This window comes from Lissotriton vulgaris, chromosome 6 (genome assembly GCF_964263255.1).
Source record: "Lissotriton vulgaris chromosome 6, aLisVul1.2, whole genome shotgun sequence".
Taxonomy (NCBI): domain Eukaryota; kingdom Metazoa; phylum Chordata; class Amphibia; order Caudata; family Salamandridae; genus Lissotriton; species Lissotriton vulgaris.
In genome coordinates, this window is record NC_141694.1 from 1504190158 (window position 1) to 1504216309 (window position 26152).

The following is a 26152-nucleotide window of genomic DNA, read 5'->3' on the forward strand; positions in this document are numbered from 1 at the left end:
GTCCTTCCCACTCTCAGACAGCTCCCTGGATATTCCCATTCTTGGGATTGGCTGACAAGCGACCCGGAAGCACTGGCGTACGGACAAATGTCGTCTGTTAAAATATCAATAACGGACAACGATCATAAGACTGAATTCACCTTCGGTCCGTGTAAGTAGTGGACAAGTGCTCCGGACGCCTTGCGTGTTTGTTTAAAGAAACTTTAACAATATAGTTATCGACATAACCCCTTTAATTAAAGTTATCAGCATTATGATATTGAACTAGTTTCTGTTGTTCAACTCAGTAAAAGCAAACGCACTTTCCACTTCATTACATGGCATTTAATATGCTGCATCTACAAGTGAAGACAGGCAGGGGGTGAAGGTGATGGCAGGAAATATCCTTGCAAATAGTAGGGTCGGTGTCTACGGAACATTATGTGTGGTAAACTGGGCTGAGTGGAGCCGATTCAATCGTCCATTTTTGTTAGGTCTCGTCTCTTAGGATAAACATTCACTTCATTTTATATGGCATTAGGGGTTTTATCGGTCGTTTTCTTTGTTGGTTTATTTATAAAGGGAAGCAAGTAAACTTATATCTCATTCCTTGAGAATGTATTGCATACGGGTATTCTTTTTTGTGCGTCTCCTAGACACTACCAGCAGAGGTCATTAACCTACCTGCGAGGCTGCTTGTTTACACTAAGTCAAAGTTCACTGGCATGTCACAACTATTTTCTGTAATGCTGTGATAAACTTAGTTGTATGCCTCTTCACTATAAATTGGTCTTTATTTCAAGATTGCCGCGCATCCTTCTGACTCCACTTGTGCAATTGTTCGAGCTGTCACACAATCTTCGGGGATAAAGTGGAAGCGTAAAGTCTTTTGTTACGAGCATGCAGGGGATTCAGAGGTGCCCTGCTTGGGTACGGCTCTGTCCCCTACAATAGCCTCTCAGACCAGTCAACCGCCTACGTCTCAACATATCAGAATTGTTACTGTTTCTGCCAAAAGATCACACCCTGGTACAAGGCTCACGTTCATTGTATGATATGACAGGGTTTTGCTAATGGATAGAATGGTACTTAAATTGAAACACCAGACTCTATGACCAAGCCAGAACCTAGAGTGTCATACAGGAATAATGAATAACCTAGGATTTATTAGTTCCTCCGACTTTGCCAAACATATGTTAGTTCCCTGTCTTGCACAAAGCGAAGGACTTATTGTTGGATTTAACCCATTTATTTGGCCATAAGAACCTTACCAAATGTGCGAATGGGTAACTCCTTATCTTACACAATAGGGAATGTTACACTTCCTCCGCACTCCTCAAACTATGGAGGATGATTGTTAATTTGTTATCCACCCTGCCTTTCCACGAACAGGTATTTCAGAGGTGATATGTGTTCTTTAACAGAAAAAAGGTTGCTGGGTCGGCAGACCGCGACAGCGGTGCTGTATTTGCAATTTGGACCATGGCTGCCCTGCTGCTCCATTCTTCTCCCTCCTCATTTAGAGAGCGCAGAAGCCAGACAGGTTAACCAGCTGACTCTTGGAGTTCAGTTCTCAGTGCTTTGGTACAAGTGGGAGCAGCCCTTGTCAAAAAGGAAGATCCTCCTGGAGTCATTCTGGACTCATCTGATGATTAGTCAGGCTATTCCTGCAATTATCTGGGGAAGTCATCCCAAGCCATCGTGAAGTATGCCCGTAGGACAAAAAATGTGATGACGAACCTAGACTCCTCACAAAAACCACAGTAGGATGGTGTTCTGATGACTTCTACTGGCAGGGAGTGATTACCTTTTACAACTCCACGAATACTAATTGACAACTTCAGGATGAGGGAGAATTACTCCAGGATGGGTTCTAGCTAATTTAAGGATGACTGTCAATTATTCCAGGATGGAAGTGGATTACTCTGGAATTATCCCATGACAATTTCTGGATGTGTGTGGATTATTCCTGGTTGATCCTATGACAGCTTCAGGATGGCTATTGATTACATCAGACTGGCCCCATTATATTTTCAGAATGAGTGTTGATTACTCTAGGACGACGTGGTGAAAGGAAGGCATGTTTTTGTCCTTGATATTTGGATTTAAGCGGGGACTCCAAGACAAGTTCATTTTCACGGTCTGATGCGTCATTTTTAGTTGTGGATTTTTGATGAAGGACACTAGCCATCCCTGCTAAAAGGGCCAGGTTTTCAAGTTTCTGCAAATTCATCCGCGAACTTGCATCACCAGGCTGAGAAGTTGTGCTTTCAGCATGAGCTTTGTTACCAACTCTTATATAATCCAGTCCACTCTGCTTGGCTTTTTTTGTCCTTGCATCTTTTCTCTGCAATTTCTTCCTCTTGTAGTTCGCGTAACACCCTTTTAAGTCTACCAGCGCTTCCCCGATTGCCAGTCCATTAACATCTGCTTTTTCTCCAGTGCCCTTTGAAGTAACACCGGTTGTAAACCCTCTGTTGTGCCAGAATAGCTTGCAATTATCTCTTGAAAAATATCCTGAATCATTAGACACTGTTTCTTCACTAAAAAAAAGCAAGAGAGAAAAAATATATATTTACATATACACTTCAAAACAGAAAAGAACACATTGACCACTTGCAATATATCTTCACGCTCTAGCCATAATATATAAATAAAGAGGTATTGATAATAAAGGACAAATGTACAATCTATCCATAACCAAGTAAGTAAGTTTTCCTTAATAGACAGTACACATTGTAAGCCTGAACTTGAACCTCCTGAAAAAAGTTGCCTAAATAAAATAGTTTATCCAAAAATGGCTGCCTTATAGTAGTGTCACAAGCTAAACGTTTCAGTACTTTTCATAAGTGTTACATTTGTCTCTGGAGAGCAATCCAAGGCATATGTGGGGACATGCATGTTCATTTTTACTGTCCATTATTGGATTAATTAATCACAAATGTAGGTTTTTACTGTAACAGGTTGGTAATTTGTACCGTTATCCTGCAGTTGCAAACTTATTATAAAGGTTTACTTAGTGTGCTTACCAGATGATTGGAACAGAATCATAGCTTTAAAATCTCTCTCTTCGGTGATTGGCCGACCAGCTTCATCTACATTTTCGCCAAGCCATTTACAAAGAACTTCCCTGGGATTGTCCAAAAGCAGGAAGTCACCATCTTTTCGAACACACACAGAATGATCGCAAGTGAAAAAAAAGGGCGTTGAATGAAGCCATGATTATGTACTGCTAGATATAAAAATCAGGAATTAGTTTGTGTGTGGTTTAAGTTTCAGAGGTAAAATACAAAGCATATCAAACTGAACAGATTTAATTGGAGAAAAGCACCCCAAAAAGTACACTGGCCTGGTGCAATTTCTATCTAATATGCCTAGATTTTGGACTACAAAGAAGTGTTTGGGCATGCACTGAAGGCCATTGAGGAAATTACCTAATAATCAACTTTATTTTTGGAGAGCCAGAGTGTATGCTTAGGTCTTGCTGCTCAGGACAAATAGTAATAGCAAAGTAGAGGCATTATGAGAGAAATAGAAGAACTATCAATAAGTGAACTTTCACACTGGGGTTTGTGACGGGAAATCAAGTTACCTATCCCCACAGATGCATAGAGAGCGAGATGCCTGCTACCCTCTGCCCACTGGCACCCCCAACATGAAAGGACAAGTGTTAAAAATGCAATAGGTTTCACCTTTTATTAAGCTAAAGATATTAGCTTTGCTAGTATATTGTACGTTAATTGTGCAATATGTAATGGCTTTATAAATGAAAAGGCATTGCAATGGCAAATACATAAAGCAAAAGCATTGGCATAGCCAATAGGTCTCCCCTCTGGGACCTTATAAGTGTTTTGCCAGAGGTGTTTGGAAGTTTGGTAAGAGATGCAATTTAACATGAAGGGATCCCATACCTCGCTGACACATGCAGTACCCGCAGTTCAAACGAGAAGAGGGCATGGGGAAACCTCTTATAAGATCTCAATCAATGGGGAAGGCACGCGTTACTGCAACTTGTGCGTGCTTTCACTGTATAAATATTTAACACATGATCCGAGGCAGTTGAATGCTAGAAGCGAGAGGGGAGAGAGCGCGCAAGGAGAGAGAAATATTAATGTGATTTATCTCAGGGCTCGATTCCTATGCCTCAGTACTTTAGCAGTAGGTCAGGTTGTAACTGGATAATATATGGCTGGGATCGATAGTGGCAGATGTAACAAGACCTGCTTCATTTTTACCGAGATCTTAGCGGTCAAGGTAAATTAGCGCAAACAGGGAATACGTAATTGGCCCTGTCTCAATAATATATACAAACGAGTTAAAAACAGTGCATGCACCTGGAACGAAACCAGAATGATAGCCTGTTTTGCGAAAGTAGATATTGCAAGATGTTGGAATGTGTGTCGGACTACGTTTCCTAAATAGGGCGTAAACCTCAATCGCCACAGGCAACCAGGCCTTACAATTACACAAATAGCAAACAAAATAAGGAACCAGCATTACAACGGCTAAGTTATTTGAAGCATTTATCCTTATGCTTTGAAACGCATCCATGAAAACTGCCAGTGTTTTAGTAATGACATGTTGCAAGGACACAAGTAATGCTCAACAATATACAATATTCACATAAATAAATGTGTTTAGCCTTCTTTGATTGACAGGTTTTCAGTAGATCGAAAACTGTTCCATTTGATTGAGAATCTTGAATACACGCAGGTGCACTTGGAACCAACATGGGACCTTCAATATACGGGCAGTATTCAATTCAATTTGACTTTATTCGGCTAAAAATTAGTAACCATAAAAGTACATAAAAACAATTAATTTTACCACATCATCATTATTAAAAGAAACATTTAGAACCACTAGGTTATTAGAAATACAAATGTAGGTACAAATATGTAATACATTTAAATGCAGCATACATTGACTTCAAGTGCAATTTGATTTTCGTAATCTAAAAACATTACTAAAATATTCCGAAATGGAAGCTACAATAAAAATAACATCTAATTTCTTGAGTTCTAAAAAGGCGGCACAACATCGTCTAACATTCATTTCCTTTAAAATTGGTACAATCAGTCTTTTCCAGGGTAAAGTGTAGCATTTACAGAATAAAAGGATGTGGATGTCAGACTGCTCTGATGAGTGGCGCGTGTTGCCCGGTCTTCGCGTGCACTTTGGGTATACTGCAGCTGCTGGCCGCTACTTAGTTATGGGACACTGACCTTATCGAAACAGCCGCCACTCCGGGTGCGAGGCTGACTGCCTGCCTCCAAGTGTTTCCCCAGTTGGCTCTTCCCACAGGAGCAGACTGCGAGGTTCCATAGGGATTTCTCTGGGGTAAGCAATGTAACCTGATCTTCACTTTTGTTGCAGTAACTTTTGCCTCTTCCTAACTTCACTGTTGCATGATTCAGTGAGATGATTGTTTGAGACAATTATCGCCTCACTACGCTGGTTGCTTGTTCTTAACTCTGCACCTTTTTAATGTGTGTGTATTTTTGATTGAACTTGTGCGAACCTTCCACTTGGGAATACTGCATTCACTTTGCTGTCCTGTGAATTGTCTTTATTCTTACAGGTCGCAATACTTCAACAGGATCAAACGGCCTGCGCCCCAGTATTACCGACCAAATAAGGTTGTATACCATATTACAAGTTTAAATAATCTCTTCACTGTGTGGTACTATCTACTGAGGTCCTGAGGAATTGCCATCACAGCAAGAAACATGTCGACCTAATTAGAGGGTAGTAGTTAATATGCTCAGATAGTTTTAGGGCATGTATCTCCCCTCCCACCTTTTAACCAAGGGAGTCTACCACGCGAATAAATTGGATTGTGGACTGACCTACCTTTTTTTAACTTCTCCTTTTCAACGTCACGACCACACCCCCCGCCCTCTCACACGCATGCACCATATGGCCGGAACAAAAGATCTCCGCTAAAGAGCCCCGGTTTCGGGAGCCTGTCAGACATTGCAGCGCCAGTCTGACGAGGAGCAGAACCCATATGATGAAGCATGACACCTAGCTTGCTGGGTGTGTGAGGGTTTTAGTTCCATCAAGGGGATTCCCCCCTCCTTCTAATACATGCACTTCTTCACTCTTCCCGGGGAACTTTGTACCCTTTTGGTATTGCTCTGATGAGTTATCATAAGGGCATTTAATTAGGTTGGGAGACCAACAGTTCATTACGGGGAAACTTAAAACCCTAAAAAGAATACTTAACCTAAAACGGGTCAAAATGAATCGCGAATGTTGTCATAGAAAGGGTTAAATAAGGTTGGATTTTGGCCTGCAGTAATATGAGTTGATGGGCTGCAACAGACTTTTTCTTAATTTCTGCAGTCATTCTGATATCTTACAGATGTTTCATACATTTTATTTTTAGTGACTTCCTCGTAATGTTACACATAGACAAAGGATCGTCATAATAACTCATACAGCCAATGTCTCTAAGGAAGTCCCTAATTTAAGTGAACCATCTTATCCTGCTCACATTGTCCAAACTTAATCCATCCCTTACGATAGCTCGATTCAGTACGCACCCATCATTGGTCCAAGCCCTATGCCACTGCAGTACTGGTTGGACTCTGATAATATGGGGTTGGCCAAGTTCCATATGACAAATGTAACTTGAGACACTCTCAGGTACAGCTATGATGAATCGCAGGAATTTATTTTCTGCAACCTGAATAGATTGTACGTTGTCATAGCCCCAACTCCCAGCACCATAGACAGCAATAGAAACACAAGTGGCATTAAAAATTCGCAGCAGTTCTACAGTAGGTTTTCTCCCTATCTTTTTAGAGAAATTTCTAAGCGCTGTGATGGATTTGCAAAACCGATCTTTCCTTACTCTTATGGCATCTGCCCAAGACCCTGATTCATGAAATAAAATGCCCAGATATGGAAAGGTAGGGGACTGGCATTAATAAACATCGGCCTCCTTTTTCTATTAGAACCAGGGCCACAATTCATGGTGAATGTTTTAGAGCAGTTGATTTGCAGGTCTAAATTAGACATAAATGTGTTAAAGGATATTACAAGGCGTTGTAGGGCCACTGGCGTGCGAGCCATCAAGACCGCATCATCTGCGTATAATAACGCAGGGATGGGTCTTTTTGCTACCCTAGGTATATCACAGGGATCCAAGGTAAACTGCTAACGATTAAGTAATGCCCCAAAGAAAAAAAAAAAAAAGAAAAAAAAATGACGAGAGAGAGAGATGATTTATCTCAGGGCTCGATCCCTCTACCTCAGTACTTTAGCAGTAGGTCAGGTTGTAACTGGATAATATATGGCTGGGATCAATAGTGGCAGATGTAACAAGACCTGCTTCATTTTTACAGAGATCTTAGTGGTCAAGGTAAATTAGCGCAAACGGAATACGTAATTGGCCCCGTCTCAATAATATATACAAACGAGTTAAAAACATTGCATGCACATGGAACGAAACCAGAATGATAGCCTGTTTTGCAAAAGCAGATATTGCAAGATGTTGGAATGCGTGTCGGACTACGTTTCCTAAATAGGGCGTAAACCTCAATCGCCACAGGCAACCAGGCCTTTCAATTACACTAATAGCAAACAAAATAAGGAACCAGCATTACAACGGCTAAGTTATTTGAAGCATTTATCCTTATGCTTTGAAACGCATCCATGAAAACTGCAGTGTTTTAGTAATGACAAGTTGCAAGGACACAAGTAATGCTCAACAATATACAATATTCACCTAAATAAATGTGTTTAGCCTTCTTTGATTGACAAGTTTTCAGTAGATCGAAAACTGTTCCATTTGGTCGAGAATCTTGAATTCACGCAGGTGCACTTGGAACCAACATGGGACCTTCAATATACGGGCAGTAATTTAATTTTCGTACGGGGAAGAACTTGCTGTAAAACAAATTTTTTAGGCTTTTTGCAATTTTCCACAATTTACACAGGCACGCACTACTGCACTACGTCACACATACACAAAAATACACATGCTCAAACACAAAAGGTGCATATTAAACAAGCAGGCAGGCTGATACAGACAAACATGAAACACACATAATACACACACATTGCAACGCAGGCATTCATTTTAACACGTACGAAGCACACACATGCAGGGAGCTGTGTCTGAATTTGCCCCCTTAATGAAAACTCGTGCTTTCCGAAAAATGAGGAAGCTGGTCTGGTACGGAAATTGAGCAGTTGGGACCGAGAGCGGAGGATCGATGCTGCTATTTTTTAACAGCTGCAGCACTTACCTGAGTATACGCTGGAATCGATGAAGGAAGTGGAGTTGGAAAAATAAAGAGACCGATGCCTATCCATCTGTCCCTTTAATGGCCATTGCACTCACGGTAGTATTCGTTCCTGCCGCAGACCAATGACGTCACTTCCGGCGCTCCCGGATGTGCGTAGCTTTTGCTTTTGCTACCGGCTTCCGGTATATGAAAAGGTGAGAGAGCTGCTCTCCATTGGGGATCTGCGGTTCGAGTCCCAGCAAGCCGGCAGACTGATGGTTTACAGTAGGTGATTTTGGCATTGTGTTCGAGGCAGCTGTGCTTTTTAAAAATGTATTTTAGTATTGTGATGGAGTGAATTCGGCAGTCATCATGACGACAAAGCTTGTTTTCCTTTGCAAGATCTATTCCTCGGGCCATGAGCAGGTCTGTCCGCAGTTGTTTAAAGAGTCTAACAATCGGATTCCACTAAACTATGTGTTTATGGAAATACTCTATGAAGGAAGTGCAGCCTGGGGGTACAGAAAGTATCATATCACAGCAGCGCCTCCCGGCATTCCGCATTCATAAAAAGTTTGGGGGTTTGTAGGGCTTTCGGATTTTAGGGCGTACATGGTCATTTTAGGGTTGAGGGTGGGTTTGTGTTTTGGGGGGCCAGGTGTAATTTAAGGGTTTAGAGCATGTTTGGGTTTGGGGTGCGATGGTTAATTTTAGGGTTTAGGGTGGGTTTGGGTTTTAGGGTACAAGGGTTAATATTAGGGTTTATGGTGTGTTTGGTGTGCAAGCGTTAATTTGGGGGTTCAGGGTGTGTTAGGGTTTTGGGGTGCCAGGGTTAATTTTAGGGTTTAGGGTGTGTTTGGGTTTGGGGTGCAAGGGTTAATTTGGGGGTTCAGGGTGCCAGGGTTAATATTGGGGTTCAGGTTGTGTTTGGGTTTTGGGGTGCAAGGGTTAATTTGGGGGTTCAGGGTGTGTTTGGGGCTCCGAGCTGCAGGAGGTCAGACGTTTATCTGCAATTCATTGTGCAATCATCCAACAGTTTGCATTTTTCTGGAAAACTGAAACCAAAGTGGTGGATGTGCTCTTTAAATAGACAAACAATTCCTGTTAAAATCACCAGACGCAAAAACATCTTTTTGAAAACACAATAGTACCTTTGAAGTATTCAGATGCTTATTTTCAAATCACCCCCAAAGTCATCAGGAACGATGTCATCTTGTAAAGTTATCGGAGAGTCATTTACAAGTCATCCTCAGATCATAAGGAATAATGACACCTTCTGAAGTCAGCAGATACTAATTTTCAAGTCCTCCTTAGATCATCACGAATAATTACACCTACTAGAGTCATGAGGTACTCCTTTTCAAGTCATCCTTTAATCATCACGAATAATGACACCTACTAAAGTCATCAGATACTAATTTTCAAGTCCTCCTCAAATCATCAGGCTGAGCTTCTGCAGCTTGCTGATGACTTCAAGAGCTTGATAATGTCTGATGACGTGTAAATGACTTCTAAGGTAGTTGGATGATCATCCAATGACTCTGGGATGGCTTCTAAAGTAATCCTGTTTGACCTGGGAGGTCCAGCCCTTTAGGTGTCCACGCAGGTTAGAGACAGTAGGCCCAGTCCTCTTCTTTTCATCTACAGGTCCAGATGTGTGCTGATGAGCTATGGGTGAAGTGGCACTGTTAACCTATCTGCCCCTAGAATAAGTTGTTGGCCCTCCCAGGGTTGTTTCAAGAGAACTTAACAGCCCCCCCTCATCAACCATACCCATCTGGTTCTGGAACCAGCTCCACCTCCCACGCTCGTTCATGTTTCTTGCCCTGAACCTCGCCCTCACAGCATCTGTGGGTGTGGTAGACACTAGAAGATCAGAATTACTATTTTAACTCCAGTCCTAGAATATTTAGACAAAGAGCAACTTTCTCCAGAACATTCCAGGACGCCTATTTAGTATTCCAACTGCAGCCCTGGAATATTTTGGGGATAGTCATTCATTTCCCAAGTATTTTTAGGAATAGTTGAAAAGTAGTAATTCTGAATGGCAGAAAGTGCTACCCTGAGGGTGCAGCTCAGGGCAAAAATCTAGGAATACTCCCTCTCACTGGGATGGTGCAAGGATGCCTACCAACACTGCTCTGGGATTAAAAGGCCTATTTTCCTCAGGTCTCCTTTTACACAAACTGTGTTAGGCAGGCCTCATCTGGGACCATTTCGAGTTCATGAACCTTCCTAACTGCTCTTCCTTAGTTGAGAAGAGCCATATATCTTCCATCCAGGTCTTCCTTCAAAAATGCCCAAGCCGTTCTCTCTGCTCCGAGAGCCGTTCTCAAACCCCATTAAGAGGAAAGCACCGACTGGGCAGCTGCTGGCAGGCTAATGCTAATTAGCCCACTGAAGGTTTAGGCAGGCAGAGTCTAACTTTTGAAAAGTTACCTTTCCTATATGTTTATCAAAAATCCAGCTTCACTATTTAATTGGATGTTTAATGAATATTAAAAACAGTGCTTGAAACTTTTTGGTAGTTTATACCAAAGCACAGTTAGCAAAAATAGGAATTTATTTGTACTTTAGTCTTTCTTATGAGATAAGCTACAGCTTTTTACAGTGAAAATAGCCTTTGGGGGCTTGTCATGAAGGAACATGCCAACATGAAATTCTTGCATGTGCCACTTAAAATACTAGGCATGCTACCATGTGGACTACACACTTGTGATTTGCTTAATATTTAAAAGTAGGATTCCTTCCTATCAAAAAAGATTATTATGACCGGGTGGCTTGCATATTCAAAAGCTGCAACAGGCTATATGTGTAAGCCTGAAGCCTTTATTTTCCTTGTCAGCATAGCAGATGGCACGATAGGTGCTGCAGTCCACAGGTGATATTTAACTTTCTGTTACATTGGTGTATTTCCGTGCACCATATCCAATGACCTTACTGGGAAGTTAACTATGCCAATTTCACCATGTTTTAAGGGTCAGAGCACACACACTGGGGACTAGGCAGCAGTGCCCTAATGTGTGGAGTTCTAAAACCAGCAATACTAGTTAACAAAAAATGGGGGGATCCCACAAAACAGGGAATTTTCTATCAGTGGGCTTTAGGCCAATCCCTTGCTCTTGATTGGATGGCTTCCCTTTCTATCTTATTTCCCTGCTTTTTATTCACATCTCTCTTTTTTCTTTGACCACACCCTTGGAGCCTTTTTTTGCCTATGCTGTACAACATTGACAAGCAAAAACCTTTTCATTCTCTTTTTAGCAGTGCTGAATAGTGTTGCCAAAAAGCAATAACAAAGCCAGTGAGTCTGAACTGGCAGTGAAAAGGCAAGACGTTTGGGCTCTGCCACTGATAGTTAATTTTTTCTTTACCTGCTGAAATTTCCTTTGCTAATTTCTAAATAATTAAAAGCTCTACATTTAAACTTTTCTTTTCCAAAGTTTGATACAGATTGTTCAAGGATAGGGTAAAATTATTAAGGATAAAAAAACTGATTTGCGTATGTAGTGTTGTGTCAACCGTAAGTAAAGAGGCACAAATGCCACCTTTTTAACATGTTACATAGGCACTCCCAGAGATAGCATTTAGTAAGCCAGATGTTAGAAGAAGTAATCTTACTCCAAAACGTTTGAAAAGGGTCTCTTTCAGGTTGTCTTTTCAAAGCAATTGTGTTCTGTGTCGTCACATATAAAAGCACACTAGTGGTTTGCATTCACTCTTGCTAGCGCCTGATCTGGACCCAGTAGTCCCTACCTTTATGTCAACTGGTCCTTACTGTTGGAGTGATTTGTTTATGGTGTTTCCCTGTCTAGAATTTAAAAGCCTATGCAGAGCAAAATATATTGGATATTGAATGCCCACAATAACATCCATTCCATGTAATCTATGAGGGTAACATGTCTTTTAGTCTCTAGTTCAAGCTGACTGTGACGGATTTGTTTGGCAGTGTCTTAGGCCATGCTGCAAGTGAACCAGTTTTGTGAACTACAGGAGGGATGGGCATTGGTTTTCATAAAAAAAAAACGATTGCAAAGTTATAATTTAATAGTTTGACTATTAAGACATGTACAAAAATGTAAACTTATTTGAACAGTTCAAGAGCAGACAGTCAGGTAGCTGCTTAATTCTTCTGATGCTTCTTTCTGGTCACACAGTATAAGCTCAAAGACAGTTGCCTTGAACAATGTAACATCAGTATGTCTGATCATATTTCATTAACTAAAATACAGACAGTAAGTCTTAAAACTACGGTTGGCTGCACATTTGAATTTCAGCCCAATTCTCTCAACCATCTGCAGAAATATAGAATTGTTAAGGTAGAATGTGCCTTTAAAATTGTTTTCTCTGTCCTATTTCCATCACTCTGAGCACTGAGAACTTCACTCTTGGGTCCTCGCAGAGATGTATGGCATCTCCACAAGGCTGAAAATTGCACTCAGCACCGTGCACTACTTTTACAGCATGGCTCTAGTATTTTGAAGTCTGTCGCTTTTGTACCTATAGGTGCATCAGCCCCACTGCAGGACTTTCAATTTCCACGTAACAAACCGTGTGGTATTTTAATTTTACTGCTAAATTTAAATTTACTTTGCATTTACATGTATATGTTCTGTGTGGCGGGTGAGAAGAGATTTTGTCCCATTTAATTAAGTATATTTTTATTTTTTCAGCAGATGACGTCTAAAAACTCAAAATGGAGTCTCGTGCTGTTTTATTGGAGTCAAAATCGTCCTCTTTTAACCTTCTGAAGGAAATGCATCAGTTGCGTCTTCTTGGCCACTTCTGCGATGTTACAGTGAGAGTGGAGAATCAGGGAGCCAGAGGAGAATTTCTTGCTCACAAGGTTGTTTTGGCTGCTACAAGCAAGTATTTTAAGGAAGTATTTCTAAGTGAGGACCCGATCATGCGTGGTTCCAAAGCTGATATACTCCTAAATGAAGTTCAAGTTGTTGACTTTGCTTCATTTCTTGAGTTTGTGTACACTGCCAAAGTTGAAGTGGAAGAACACAGAGTCCAGAGAATGTTTGAAACTGCCGAAAAGTTAAAATGCTTGGACTTAACTGAAACTTGCTTTCAGCTTAAAAAGCAGATGATTGAGACAGTGCTATTGGAATTGCAGCATTTTTCAGAGTCACAGGTGGAGTCCAGGGACGATGAAGGTGCGCATGATGGAAATGTGTTCTTGGATTTGGATGTACATATCGATGAGCCTGCAACTAGTGCAGAGATTCCATCAGAATCTGTAGTCTCCCCACCAGTAGGAAGTGGCAGTGGAGCGCGTTCCAACACATCCACTGAAAAATCACCAGTGGAAGAAGAGAAAAGAGAAGGCCTCAATCCCCCATTTGTAAAAATCAGAAGAGCTAGTGGGAGACTGGCAGGAAGGAAAGTGTTTGTGGAAATTCCTAAGAAGAAATATACTAGAAGATTGAGAGAACAGCAGAAGGACTCAGAAAATAATTCTATCACGAACATGCTCATAAATAATCAAAATAGAACTTTGGGGCTGGAAGAACCATCAGAAAAAAATATGAAGTCCGAGGATGAAGAGACTGACAGCAACTGTGAATTCAGCGAAAGCTTAAAAAAAACGGATGACAAGAAGAGGAAGGGTGGCAATTTTAAGTGTACAACCTGCAGCAAGGAATTTCTATACGAAAAAAGTTTTTTGAAGCACAACAAACATACTCATGGTGTTTTTACCGAAGTTGTGTACCAGTGTGATACATGCAGTCAGACTTTTGCCAACCGCTGTAACTTGAGGAGCCACCAGCGTCATGTTCATAGCAGTGAGCGGCGGTTTCCATGTGAGCTCTGTGGGAAAAAGTTCAAGCGGAAAAAAGACATAAAGAGGCATGTTCTTCAGGTGCACGAGGGTGGTGGTGAGCGCCACTTTTGCAAAATTTGTGCTAAAGGTTTGAGCTCCAAAACAGCATTGCGGCTTCATGAACGAACGCATACAGGAGACAAACCTTATGGTTGCACTCAATGTGAGGCAAGATTTTCTCAGCCTTCTGCACTTAAAACACACATGAGGTATGAAAAGACTCCATGACATTTTTGGATTCTTTTAGGAAAGGTAAAAGCCACTGACAGGAATCTAAATATAGAATTGAGTGCAAATCCCCTTTCGTGTCAGTTGCTCATGGGAATACTGCTGTAAACCCATTTAATTTCTTTGTTCTTACCGCTATTTAAACATTATATGGATATGATTTTGTGCATTTCCAATGTATTTGGGGTGTACACATTGCTAATCTGTGAGCATAATTTTACCATTTTGTTTTTTGTTTTCTATGATATTAGTATATTGTTTGAGTCCTACATCTCATATTATTAGTATTTTAGTATGATAATAATTTAACATAATTGGAGAGAATGTTATTATGCACCGTACGCAAGTTGCAGATGAATTAAGAATCAGGAAGTATATAGCAAATTAATATTCTTGTCTGTTGCATAAACCGTATATTTTTGTACTATCTTGCATGTTGTTTTCAGTAGATAAATTCAGGAACATCAGCGTATAAGACTGTTATTTAGTGCGCAGTTCATTATGGTTTGGCAGGTGAAACCAGAACATTCATACTGGAACTTCTTATTCACAAGTTTGCTAAAAAAATAGACACTTTATGCCATCGTCTGCTTTGTTGTCTGTTACAAAATTGTTGCATTGCTTTATGATGAAGTGATAAAAGCGTATTAACTAGGCCTGGGTGTAGTTTGCCGAGTTACTCTATGTGGAACTATGCAAAGTGTCCAAAAAACTATACAGAGTTCTGCAAGGAGTGGGGTGCGGCATGAAGTGCCGTTTGCGTTGATCTTCCTGCCACTCGAGTAGAAATTCTCCCTGAGTAGCATCTCGCGCTCGCCAACTTACCGCTGGCAAACTTGAGCGAGGAAAAAACTCTGCTGCGCTATGCGGAGCAGAGTTTTCTGCACTCTGCGAGCTCCAACGAGCGCGGAGTGCAGAAAACTCTGCAAATTTAGCTGAGTTTACTGCCCTGGCCTAGTATTAACTGGGCACAGATCGCCTAGGCCGTGAATTGATGCTGTGACATGGGAGTGAAGCTTGTCAGCTTACATTCCCTTATCCATGGTCTATTTGTGTTTTATGCAGTCATGGGTCCCTCCTCGAATTGGTGCCTGTGCCTTTCTAAATTGACTCTCTTGTTTTCCTCCACTGTGGTTTTAACTGCGTAGAATATTTATGAAGAAGAACCCTGCACACTAACTTGCTGAGCCGAATACTGGAAAGCACCATAGGGTTGATTGTTGCAGATTGTGTTTTTGAGGCTTTAGAATAGAACTGGTTGAGAAATTAAAATATTTTTCTAAAACGTCAAGTCTTGAATTGTAAGAACTCAGTGCAATTTAACCAGTCTTCGAAATGTACACACAAACAAGTCCGTGATTAGGATAAAATGTATATTTGCGGCTACAAGCAGTGTGATGATGTGAGGCCTTTTTTGTAATTGCATGGTGCAAATGTGATCATACATTCAGTAGTACTTTAATAGGAGGGACCACATTTTTCACTTGGTAAAAGCAAACTTTTATTCACTTTCCTTTGCAAATAATGTTTTTGTTTATGTGTCCTGCCTTTTTCACATCTCCAGTTCCATTAGAAGGCCTTTTTGTTAGATTTTTTTGAAAATTGCTTATTGGCTAATTGGGTGATTTGTTCTTTTCTTATATGGGCATTTCTGAGGTTTTCACTTAATATAATGTGTCATATAGTGATGAGCTGCACAAATATGCATTGCTGCATGATAAGTATCTGCTTACATTTAATTGAAGATAACTTCTTAAAGCATCCCTCTTTTTTCCCCTTTCACATGGGTAGCGCTCTAATGTAATTTCTACATTTGGAGGGGCCATATATATATTTTATGCTCTCGGGTCATCTTGGGTGCTTAATGCTTTGCAATTGTAATTTTTGTTCAGACCCATCATAATGTCATCTTGGCTTGTTAGCCCAAGATATCTCACTAGCGCCCTTAAAGGCTAACCCACTTTCTTGGGAGGACCAGTCCAAACCTTGGTACTACCTTGGGAACAATACAACCTTGAAAACTTGAAAAACATCTCCCCTGCTTTGGGTAGGGGTGCATGATTGGCATTACTGCCAGGAAAGGAGAAACTGCTGTCATGGGAGCAGAACACTGCAGTTGGCATAACATACTTTGGAGGTTGGACTCCGAACTTACTTTTCGGACATACAATGGTTCCCTAGTTGGCATCGATTTTTTTTGGGAATATATGCCTCTATACATTGCTTCTTTGGAAGACTAGATTCACTTACTTGGCATTGCTTCCTTGGGAACATTTTATTGTTTTCTTATGAATATATAGACCCCATAGATGCCATTGCTTTGTTGGACTGAAACAACTCCTAGTTCTTCGTGCTTTCTTGTGAGGCAGGATTGCTATTTGCCATTGCTTCTTTTGAATGCTACCCTGAAGGCTGTATTTCTGTCTTGATTGTATAGAACAGTAGTAATTTCTTTATTGCATGGTTCATTAAAACCATTTCAGAATTAATCATATTTACAATAAGCTGTTCACGACTCTAGATCTTAAAAACTGTTAAAAGCAACAAATTTGAAACAGCCGAATTTCTAAAATGCAATCCATTAAATAATGAATCTTGAATACTGAATAAATGCATAATATAAATTGCAGTACAATTGGCCAGAATGGCAATGGTATGCTCTGTCTTGTGCAGCCAACAGGCGTTAAAATGATCCATACATTTTTACAAGTTTGCAATTTAGCTGCATATGGTGGCCATTTAGGCTATGTATCAAACTTGCCTGCAGGTTCTTATTCGGAGAGTGTTTAAGCTTTAGCCTAAAAACGGCCTGTGAGCATTTATCAAGATTGGACACCCACACAGAATATGTAAAACTATGTCTTCTTCGTAACCATAGAGCCTGCAGTTTGGAGCGGACCACACCCTTTTCCATTGCAATCCTTTTTCCATTGGAAGGTTAATTCCTTTATGGGGAAATTGGCCATTCTGTATGAGAGAAGTTTTAGTTTTAAATGTGTTGAGAAATTAGTCTTCAAGTATTGATGTTTAATTATTTGATCATATGAGTTTATCCTCATCCAGCATGGGTCTTGTTTGTGAATTGATTGTTGTCCTGCAAGTGCAAAAGCATTTTTACAAGTTTATACTACATACTAACTTTTTAAACACCATTGGGGTGGTTGGTGATTCCCACAAATCGTTAAGTTTCAAAGAGTACATTGTTGAGCACATAAATGTTTGCCATAGGTTCTAAGATCTAGGTCTCATAATTTTAGTCCAAATCTGGTTGCTTAATGTATTTTTGGGGCATCCCACAATTTTTTGCAAACTGTAATGAAGCCTCCCTGTCTGGCTAATTGTTGACATGCAAGACCCAACTCCAAATGTACCTGAGCTTGTGACATATTTTGAATAGACCAATAGTTATCATAGCTGGGTTCATATGTTGATGTAATTTTGGCTGTGAAAAGTGCTGAGGAACATTTGGTTGGAAAATATATAGACTGGTTTCTTTTGGTAAATAAGGTTAATGTCATAGTAGTTTGGAATCTTGATAGCCAGGGGTTTCTTGAGCTGTGACTTTTTTTTCTGTGGTTTGTCTAGTTGGCATGTTATGGGCCACTGATTCTTGTGCAATTAAAATAAGTATTCTAGGGAAAATCAAATGGACCACCATGCTGCTGTTATTGAATTGAACAGGATTCCTGCACTTTGTAGTATCAGTTCTCTTAAAATATTCTCAGAACGCTTTCAACACTTAAAGTCTTTTAGCTTGGTAGGTCTGTTTAAGAATGAATCCATAACGTTTTCTGTTTTTTCTGTCTTTATCTATTCTACCCTTTGACTAATCCTCTGTTTTCGCAGGTACTTGCATGTTTATTTATTAGAAACCCAAAATGTATTCTTTTTTTCTAGGTATTGTTACTTCCTTAGTTTAGAGAAGCACACAATGTACTGGCGATCCTCAAGTAACGATGCTACTAATATTTTGTAATTACAGAATTCACACTGGTGAAAAACCATTCTCTTGTGATGACTGTGGTGCAAGATTTACACAGAACCACATACTCATTTACCATAAAAGATGTCACACAGGTAAGATTCCCATTGTGTTTCTTTTAATGTAAGGGAAATAGATTTATTTTTTTCCGATATGATTAGTGTACTTTCAGATGTTGGTGTGAATAACCCTAGTTACATACTACTAAGTAGTTTTCTAAGGAATTGAAATTTTAAAACGCTGATAGCATGAATATTTAACCGGAGAAAAGAGGGTTGAAAAACTCAATGGTTCAGGACGTTGAGGTAATGTCTTTAGCATCTAGTGGACTTTTGGAAAACACAGTAGGTACCGTGAAACATAACTTGTTCCCTTTAGGCCATGGGTACACACAAACATTTTCCCAGGGGCCAAAACGTTTGGTTGGTGGTGTGACAGGGCCATACTGATGCCAGTAGCAGATGGTCGGGGTGGGGTATGGGGGAATAAGTTTAGTGTAGACAATGCAACACATGTGCATCTACTGTCTGAATTGCATTGCACAATGTAGAACCAGAAAACCTCGGTCAATCCTGGCTTCCCCACTTGACCAAATTGTGTGATCTTGTGCAAATGTTTTATTTTACTTTCCGTTCATTGTTACATAAAGGAGGGCCTAGAAATATATGACTTCATGATGTGTGCCTTAAAAAAACCTTCTCCTGTGTTTGAGTTAATAAACTATATTGTTGTTAATCTGAACTAGCAACTCTGGTCACCCTAAGAAAGGGTGCACATAACAACCGACTTCACTGTTGGCATTGTTGCCAGGATGAGGCGAAGCATGAATGTTTCTAAATTCATGTTTGAAAACTTATGACTTTAAAACAATACTTATGAATGGAATTGATGTAATCTGATTTACTAAGGTGAGGCAGTTCTGCATGTTAATGAAATACGCTTTTGAATTTCGAAGAGCCTGCTGCAAGATGTCTTTATAAATGAATGTGTTCCTAAAGTTAAGCAGTGCAAAACACCCTAGTTACTTCCTCACTTTAACAGCAATTAAAATTTAAATAAATTCTTCCACATTTATTTAACATATTTTTAATATTAGCGCTATGTCGAGTAAAAAGCAGCCCAGTGCTGCTGCTGAGAGGGACCCTCACATAAAGGTCAGGAGGGCCACATGAGGCCCTGGGCCGTACTTTGAGTATTACTGTTTTTGGCAGTATTTGCTCACCAAATACCGCTTCTCTGTCTTCATTGCCTTTGAAATCTGTCTATTGGCCAACTGTTTGAGACAATTTCTCTTGTCTCTTACATCCTTCTGGTTCTCAGATTATTATTTCACATTAGGATCTCATTAGCTATAAGGGGACCAGAACCTGCTGAAGAATTCCTGCGTAGTTCTACGGGGCATGCAAGCTGTAGCAAACCGTGATATTACGCTATTGGAAGAGAGCCCCAGTTGTGTGAGATTGACTCATTTCTCACAAAGCCGAAACAGTCTAACTCCTCTTAGCTAAACTGGTTTGTGTGAGGACTACATGGTGTATTCTTATAAAGTTTGGCACAACAGGAAAATTCCTTCCCTGAAAATCTTTGGTACATGTGGAACAACACCAAAATTCTATCTAAGTCGAGTGGCAGTTTTTTATTTTTGACAAAAATTAGTTTAAGGAAAACCTGACGGTAAATTCAAAAACCTTTTGTATTGAAACCATGGTGGCTGAACCTGGACTGCCAGACTGGTGGTGCGCCCACCGTATTGCGAATACCATAGTGGGACCCCCACAGAACCACCGGGGATCGAGGATCCCATGGCAGTCAGAGGCCCTAATATGCTTGGCAGGGCCGCTGCTGCACCGGTTAACGTATTAGGAGTTTTCTGACCACCTCCCTTTCAGGGCCATGGGATGCATGTAGTGGGGCACATCATGTGCCCACCTGTCTGCATGCACCCCCTTTCCTGCATGGCATGGACTATACAGTCCATGCCATGCAGGAACAGTCTTTGGCGTTCCCATCGCGGTGCCTTTTTAATAGGCACTGCCATGGAAACACCAAGTACCACCCGCCAGACCAAAAGAAAACTCCTAATCGGGCGGTCTGACTGTGGGTTTGTCGGTCCTGGAGCAGGGTGCTGGCAGGACCGCCAAACTTGTAATCATGCCCTAAGTGTTGATCTTTGTGGTAGACCAGGATTTGCACACCCTTCATTGCTAACTGGTGACTGAGCGCATTCAGGTAAGAGCTGGTGGTTTACATACAGACGTTGTAAAATTCTAGAGGTTGAAAATCTTGAACGGAGCCAGTTATATAGGTCTCAACAAGGGTAAATACTCCTTTTTCTCTGCCTTTCAGTATAGCTGAACTCTGTAGAAAAACCATAGAACGGGACCAACTACCAAAATGTAGCCAGGGAGGATGGAGGTTGTGTCTTTCAGAAATAGAAACATTTCTGTGTCCTAAACGTTACAAAAAGTTTTGTCATTTATTCCCTGGTTCTCTAAAAGTCTTGGACAGGTTGTGAAAAAGCTCCTCAGTTCCCCAGTACAGGTTCATGGCGAAGTGTCCAATTACATCTGGGTCCCAGAACTCCTTAGCAGTAGTTCTGAGATACTTTCTCTACAGAGCCTTCTTTACACCGCAGACTCGGGAGGAGCTCTACGTGTGGAGGCTGAAGAAATGTCTAGTTGCAGCTGGTCTTCTTGTTCTCTTCCAGGTAGACACAAATTCCTTTGACTGCACAGCTGCACTGGTTATTGAATTTCACTGATCGGGAACTGTACTGTATCCTTGCCACTGACCCTATATAGTGCTCCGCTGCCTTTGGCAAGGTTTACACAATAAAAACGCAACATAAATAGATGCATGCATACATAGATTCAAATTCAAGCCTGGTGACTGTCTCTCCATTACTCTGGCACAATACTTAACAGCAGCATGCAAAACGGTATTAGTTCTTCTGAACATGGCAGTTCTTTGTCTGAAACTAGTTTTTTGGGTTCCGTTTAAGGGCTAAGAATGTACCTGAGAAGATCAAACTCTAGTTTTTGCACTTTACCTGCAGATAATTTTAACACTGTGTTTCAGTCCTACTCAAGTGGTTTGCGTTACAGCAAAAGTGACCTGGGAGTCCTTTTTACTACAGAAAAACATGACCGCAGTGTGACCCACTTGTGTTAATCTCTTCCTCTTCCCAGCTCCTCCCAAAACTGGTCAAGGCCCTGTATTCATTAATAAAGTAAACGCTCCACCTCCAATCTGCTCTTTTTATCCCTGTTGGGAATATCCCCAATGTTCCGAGGATGGACCATTTATACAATGTAAAATTAGTTTTGTGCCTTCCCTTTTAAAGAAAAATGTGAGCAAGATTTCCCGCTCTTAAGGCATCAGTTTGTTTGAGTTGGTCTTGGAAGCCCAGCATTACGCCTCTGCTGATTTTGGCATGAAGGAAGACAATGAAGTTCGAATCAGTGTTTGTTCAGACACATAAATTAGATTAGCCTTTTCCTAACACTACTGCTAAATTTCAGCATGAAAGAATGTGGACAGAGTGCAGATAATCCTAGTCTATTGTGTCAGTTGATCTTTGTCATTGGCCAGGAATGCTGCCCCTTCGTTTTTAGATAAACCCATCTATTCTGCTGTTCAGTTGTTTGCCCTGCGTCCTTTTGTTACAGTTGCTTGTCCCCATTGGCTGATTTAGACCAGATGGTAGCAGTTAGATAGTGCCCACATGGTAAGTTCATGACCTCTCCCCGGCACTCAAAACCTGTTCCCTCCCTAGGGAACCATTTGGATCACAGGAAGCCTGGCTTTGCCCAGAAATACCATGGTTTTAAGCATTTTAGCTCAAGTTGTCGCTCAAGTGCAAAACATCACAGGGACATGTCTAATTTTCTTATAGACCATGACCCTGACTTAACAGAAACCTGGCATACTGAGGCCCCCGGGCCAGGGGTAATTTGAGTCTTGCCCCCTTCCTATAGGATCCTGAGACAGGACGCAAACAAAAAAGGAGGAGGAACTGCTAATATTTTTAAAGATTGTTTTTTATGTACAAAATAGATAAATTGGCTATTCCCGAATGCAAAGCTCTTCTTTTTTTCATTGTTTTTACTTTGTGTGGAGCCCTTATCTATTGCCGACCGGGCAATGTGGCCAATTGAAGCTCTAGTATCTCCGATGTTCTCACATTGCCCATTCCTAAAATTTCCAACGTTAGCATATTATGCGAGTTCAACATTAATTTTGATGAAGGAGACTGTAGCATGGCTTCGTCTGTTATAGAGGATCTTGGGGCTCTTAATGTTCATCTTATCTTGAACTTCTCAACTTACTTGGCCAGCCATATGTTGGATCCTATATAAACTAACTTTAGTGGTTTGCAAATCTATCAGCCTTTTCCTTTAACATGGACGGATCACTTTGCAGTTCCTTTCTCTTTGCTGGTTCAATCTGGACCACAGTTAAGAGAGGCCCCAGAAACATTCCATGGTAGGAGATGGTCTAAGCTTAATGTTTTAGCCTTCAATTCTTTACTTGAAGTTAATTGTCCCACTTTGAGTGAGTCAGTAATAGCGGACACTCCTACTCTAGATTCTTGGATGAGATCCCCTCTTGATATACTAGTTCCCGCTTCTAGCAAAAAACTCCATCGAACTCTCCAACCTACCTCATGGTTCAATGATATATTGCACCAAACCAAAACATTTGTGCAATAGGTTAGAAATGGGATGGCATAAAACCTAGAATCATGAGAACAGATTGAGATACAAAATAGCTCTAAAACAATATCAGAAAGAATGTTGCATTGCTAAAGCTAAATTGTACTCTGATAGGACCACAACGGCTAAAAACTGCCATAAATCTTTATTTAGGGTAGTTAAGAATCTCTCAGATCAGGCTAGCACTGTCCCCGCTACTCCCCTCACGTAAGTACAATGTGATGATATTGCGGGCTTCTTTTAAAACAAAGTCGCAGGTATTCAAGCCTCTTTTGTGGCTAGCCCCTCTGAAGTGTCTTCTGATTCAACTTGCTCACCGAGTTTTTCCCAACCCCTAGATGTGATTTTATTTAGTTATCTGCTTGCAGCTGTCAGATCAGTCTCTCCAGTTGACCACTGCCCCCCCCCCCCACCCCCCCACACACACACACGCACTGCCCAGTACTAGGCAAGCTTGTGTTATTATTTTTGAAGCTATTTATTAATTTTAAAATACCTCCTTTTCAGAAGGCATTGTTCCGCTAGCATGGAAGCTCGCTTTAGTTACACTTATACTAAATAAAAAAACCTTGGACCCTCTGGTATGGTCAAACTATAGACCTAAATCACTCCTACCGACATTGGCTAAGGTGTTGGAGAAACGTGTTAATCCACAGCTCTCATCCTACATTGAACTAAATGGTCTATTACATTCTTTGCAATCAGGCTTCAGGCCTGGTGACCGTATGGAATCAGCCCTCCTCGGTGTCGCTGAATATCTTTGGTGCCAGCTGGATAAAGGGGGTGCAGCTGCACTGATCCTTTTTGATCTCAGTGCCGCATTTGACACTGCGAGCCATTTTACTTTAATGACCAGGCTAGGAGACATGTGTGTGCACCGCAACCCTGGTGTGGCTGAGCTCTTTCTTACAAGGCCGCACCTTTCAGGTGCATTCAAATGATCATAGGTCTAACTCGCACCACCTAGCTTCCGGGAGTGTCCCTGAGCCCTCTACTTTTAAATCTGTATGTGAGACCTTCAGCGAAGATTGTAAAATCGCATGGGCTGACATTGTTTTCTGATGCAGATGATACCTAATTGTGGTGTCCTTATCATCTCAGGATATCCACAGGACAGAATCTCTTAGCGCTGTCTTACCCAAGGTTCATCTTGGATGAATGGAAATTCATTAAAACTGAATGGGGACAAGACAGAGATTCTGCTGGTGGGCAACCAACCCCATCTCTGGGGCTCTCATCTGTGGCCATCTGCTATGGGTAATACTCCATCACCAGTCCAGTAAAAGAAATCTGAGCGTATGGCTCGATGGCAAGCTGTCTATGAGCTGTCAGATCAACAAAGTAGCAGTCTGCTGTGTTGGCATCCTTAAATGGTTAAGGAAAACCTTGGTGGGCCTTTTGGCCCCTGCTAAAAGAACAGTAGTCCAGTCCCTTGTAATGTCCAGACTGGACTACGGAAATGTTCTATACTTGGGTGCTGCTACTTCTCTGCTTAAACGGTTTCAGACTGTATGGAATACAGCTGCATGGCTCCTTTTCCATCCACCCAGATTTACTTCATCAACCAGTATGTTATACAGCCTTCACTGGTTGCCAGTTGAACGTCTGGTACAATTTAAAGCCGTATGCTGTATGTACAATCTTTTCATAACAGGGCCTTTGTACTTGAGACCGTTGGTGTCCTGGTACACACCTAAAACACCTTCTCCGCTTTAGCCACCTGGTGCTGGCTGCAATTCCCAGAGTCAAGAAAATCCACCAAGGTGGCCGAGCATTTGCATATCTGGCACCAAAACCATGGAAAACCTTGCCACAATCATTGAAAACTTGTAAATCACATATAGCTTTTTGTAAGCACCTCAAAACATGGTTGTTCCCATCTTTTCATTATTAACAGCCTCCCTTGGCTTCAGTAATTCTGGTGAGTTAGTGAGGATGTCAGATCTGGGAAACCATTTTTAGGTAGGCATGCGCTTTACAAATTACATAAATACATAAATGCATGATTGTCTTAACAGAAGGAAGCCCATAAAAAAATTTACATGTGACACTTTTAAAAGCAAACCAGCAGTATTAGCTCACAAGCCTGCTTTTATCCATGAGGCTTCGAAAATAGGATTCCTGGATAAAAAGTGTTGAACTGTCCACCATACTGGATAGAGCACTTGTCAGCATCTCCTAGGTTGTACAATATGCTTGGATGTTGCTAGCATGCAAAATGGCTTTAAACTATGAATTTATAATCTCTTGGAAATTTGGGATCATAGTTTTGTTACAATATCTTGTTTTCTTTGAAGGCAGTAGTCTGGTGGACAGCAGAGAACTCATGTGACTCTTCTACATCAGAGCTTCTTCTACAGCATAATTTGCATCCCTTGCTAATTCTAAAGCGGCAGTAGGTGGCAGAAAATGAGATTGCAAGCAAAAATACTAAACTGCATGAGACAGTTTAGGATTTATGTAGGATAAAAAGGTGACTAAATCGATTAAATCTAGAGTTTAATATATGGCAATTTTCTGCTTTTTAATTGGTCAGAGCTCTGACCTATTCGTATCTGATTCTTAGTATCTTTTGTGGACCCAATGAAAATCCCACAATTCTTGCAGGTCTGTTAATTGGGCTATAGATGTCCAGAAAAACATGTTTGCTTTGATGCTATCATTTAACACTGTGTCCCATAGCCTACTTCCTGAACGGATATATAACCATGGAATTGATGGAAAGGCTTTACGGTTGATAGCATAATTCCTACAAGATCAGTCTTTTCAGGTGACACACAAACCATACCTCCCGAAGATCTTTCCACTGCAGCAGGGGGTACCTCAGGGCTCTTCCATGAGTCTAACACTATTCAACCTGTTTATGCGCCCTCTGGCTGATGTCATCGAGCGCCACAACTTCTCCATTGTGTCGTACGCAGCTGATAATCACTGTCTCAAGAATCCTCTAATGCTGCGTGAAAACTCCATTCTTGTCTATCAGTGTGGCCGAATGGATGAGTCTGAGCTGCTTGAAGCCTAACGCGGGGAAGACCGATGTCCTCATCCCGGGAAAACATCCTACAATTTGGTCAATGGCTTGGTGTTGTGACTCTCTGGGAAAGCTACCTATGCCTAAAGCGAAAGTGAAAAATCTGATTTGATTTGGAATTTTCCTCTGACACTCAAATCAGGAGTCTCG

At 41.0% G+C, this 26152-nt stretch overlaps 1 protein-coding gene and 1 long non-coding RNA gene across 8 annotated transcripts in view; one reads left to right on the forward strand and one right to left on the reverse strand.

Annotated features, from left to right (window-relative positions):
- Positions 1–214: 214 nt before the first annotated feature.
- Positions 215–8373, reverse strand: LOC147709067 (uncharacterized). 2 transcript variants are annotated; one of them, XR_015296680.1, is made up of 3 exons: positions 8238–8373; positions 3009–3211; positions 215–2522 (listed from the first exon to the last, which is right to left on the reverse strand). It is a non-coding gene; the product is annotated as an uncharacterized LOC147709067 (long non-coding RNA). The 2 variants fall into 2 exon arrangements; XR_015296681.1 differs by having other exon boundaries at positions 3009–3208; positions 8238–8364.
- Positions 8374–8392: 19 nt separating this feature from the next.
- The window catches only part of GZF1 (GDNF inducible zinc finger protein 1), a 104489-nt gene continuing 86729 nt past the window's right edge, over positions 8393–26152 (forward strand). Inside the window, exons 1-3 of one of the 6 annotated variants that reach the window (XM_086927678.1) lie at positions 8393–8431; positions 12893–14255; positions 18257–18351. In XM_086927678.1, the coding sequence (XP_086783804.1) occupies positions 12913–14255; positions 18257–18351 (1438 nt within the window). In that variant the 5' untranslated portion in view covers positions 8393–8431; positions 12893–12912. Of the gene's footprint in view, positions 8643–12889; positions 14256–18256; positions 18352–26152 lie in introns of all 6 variants that reach the window. The other 5 variants (XM_086927676.1, XM_086927674.1, XM_086927677.1 and 2 more) reach the window with 5 other exon arrangements.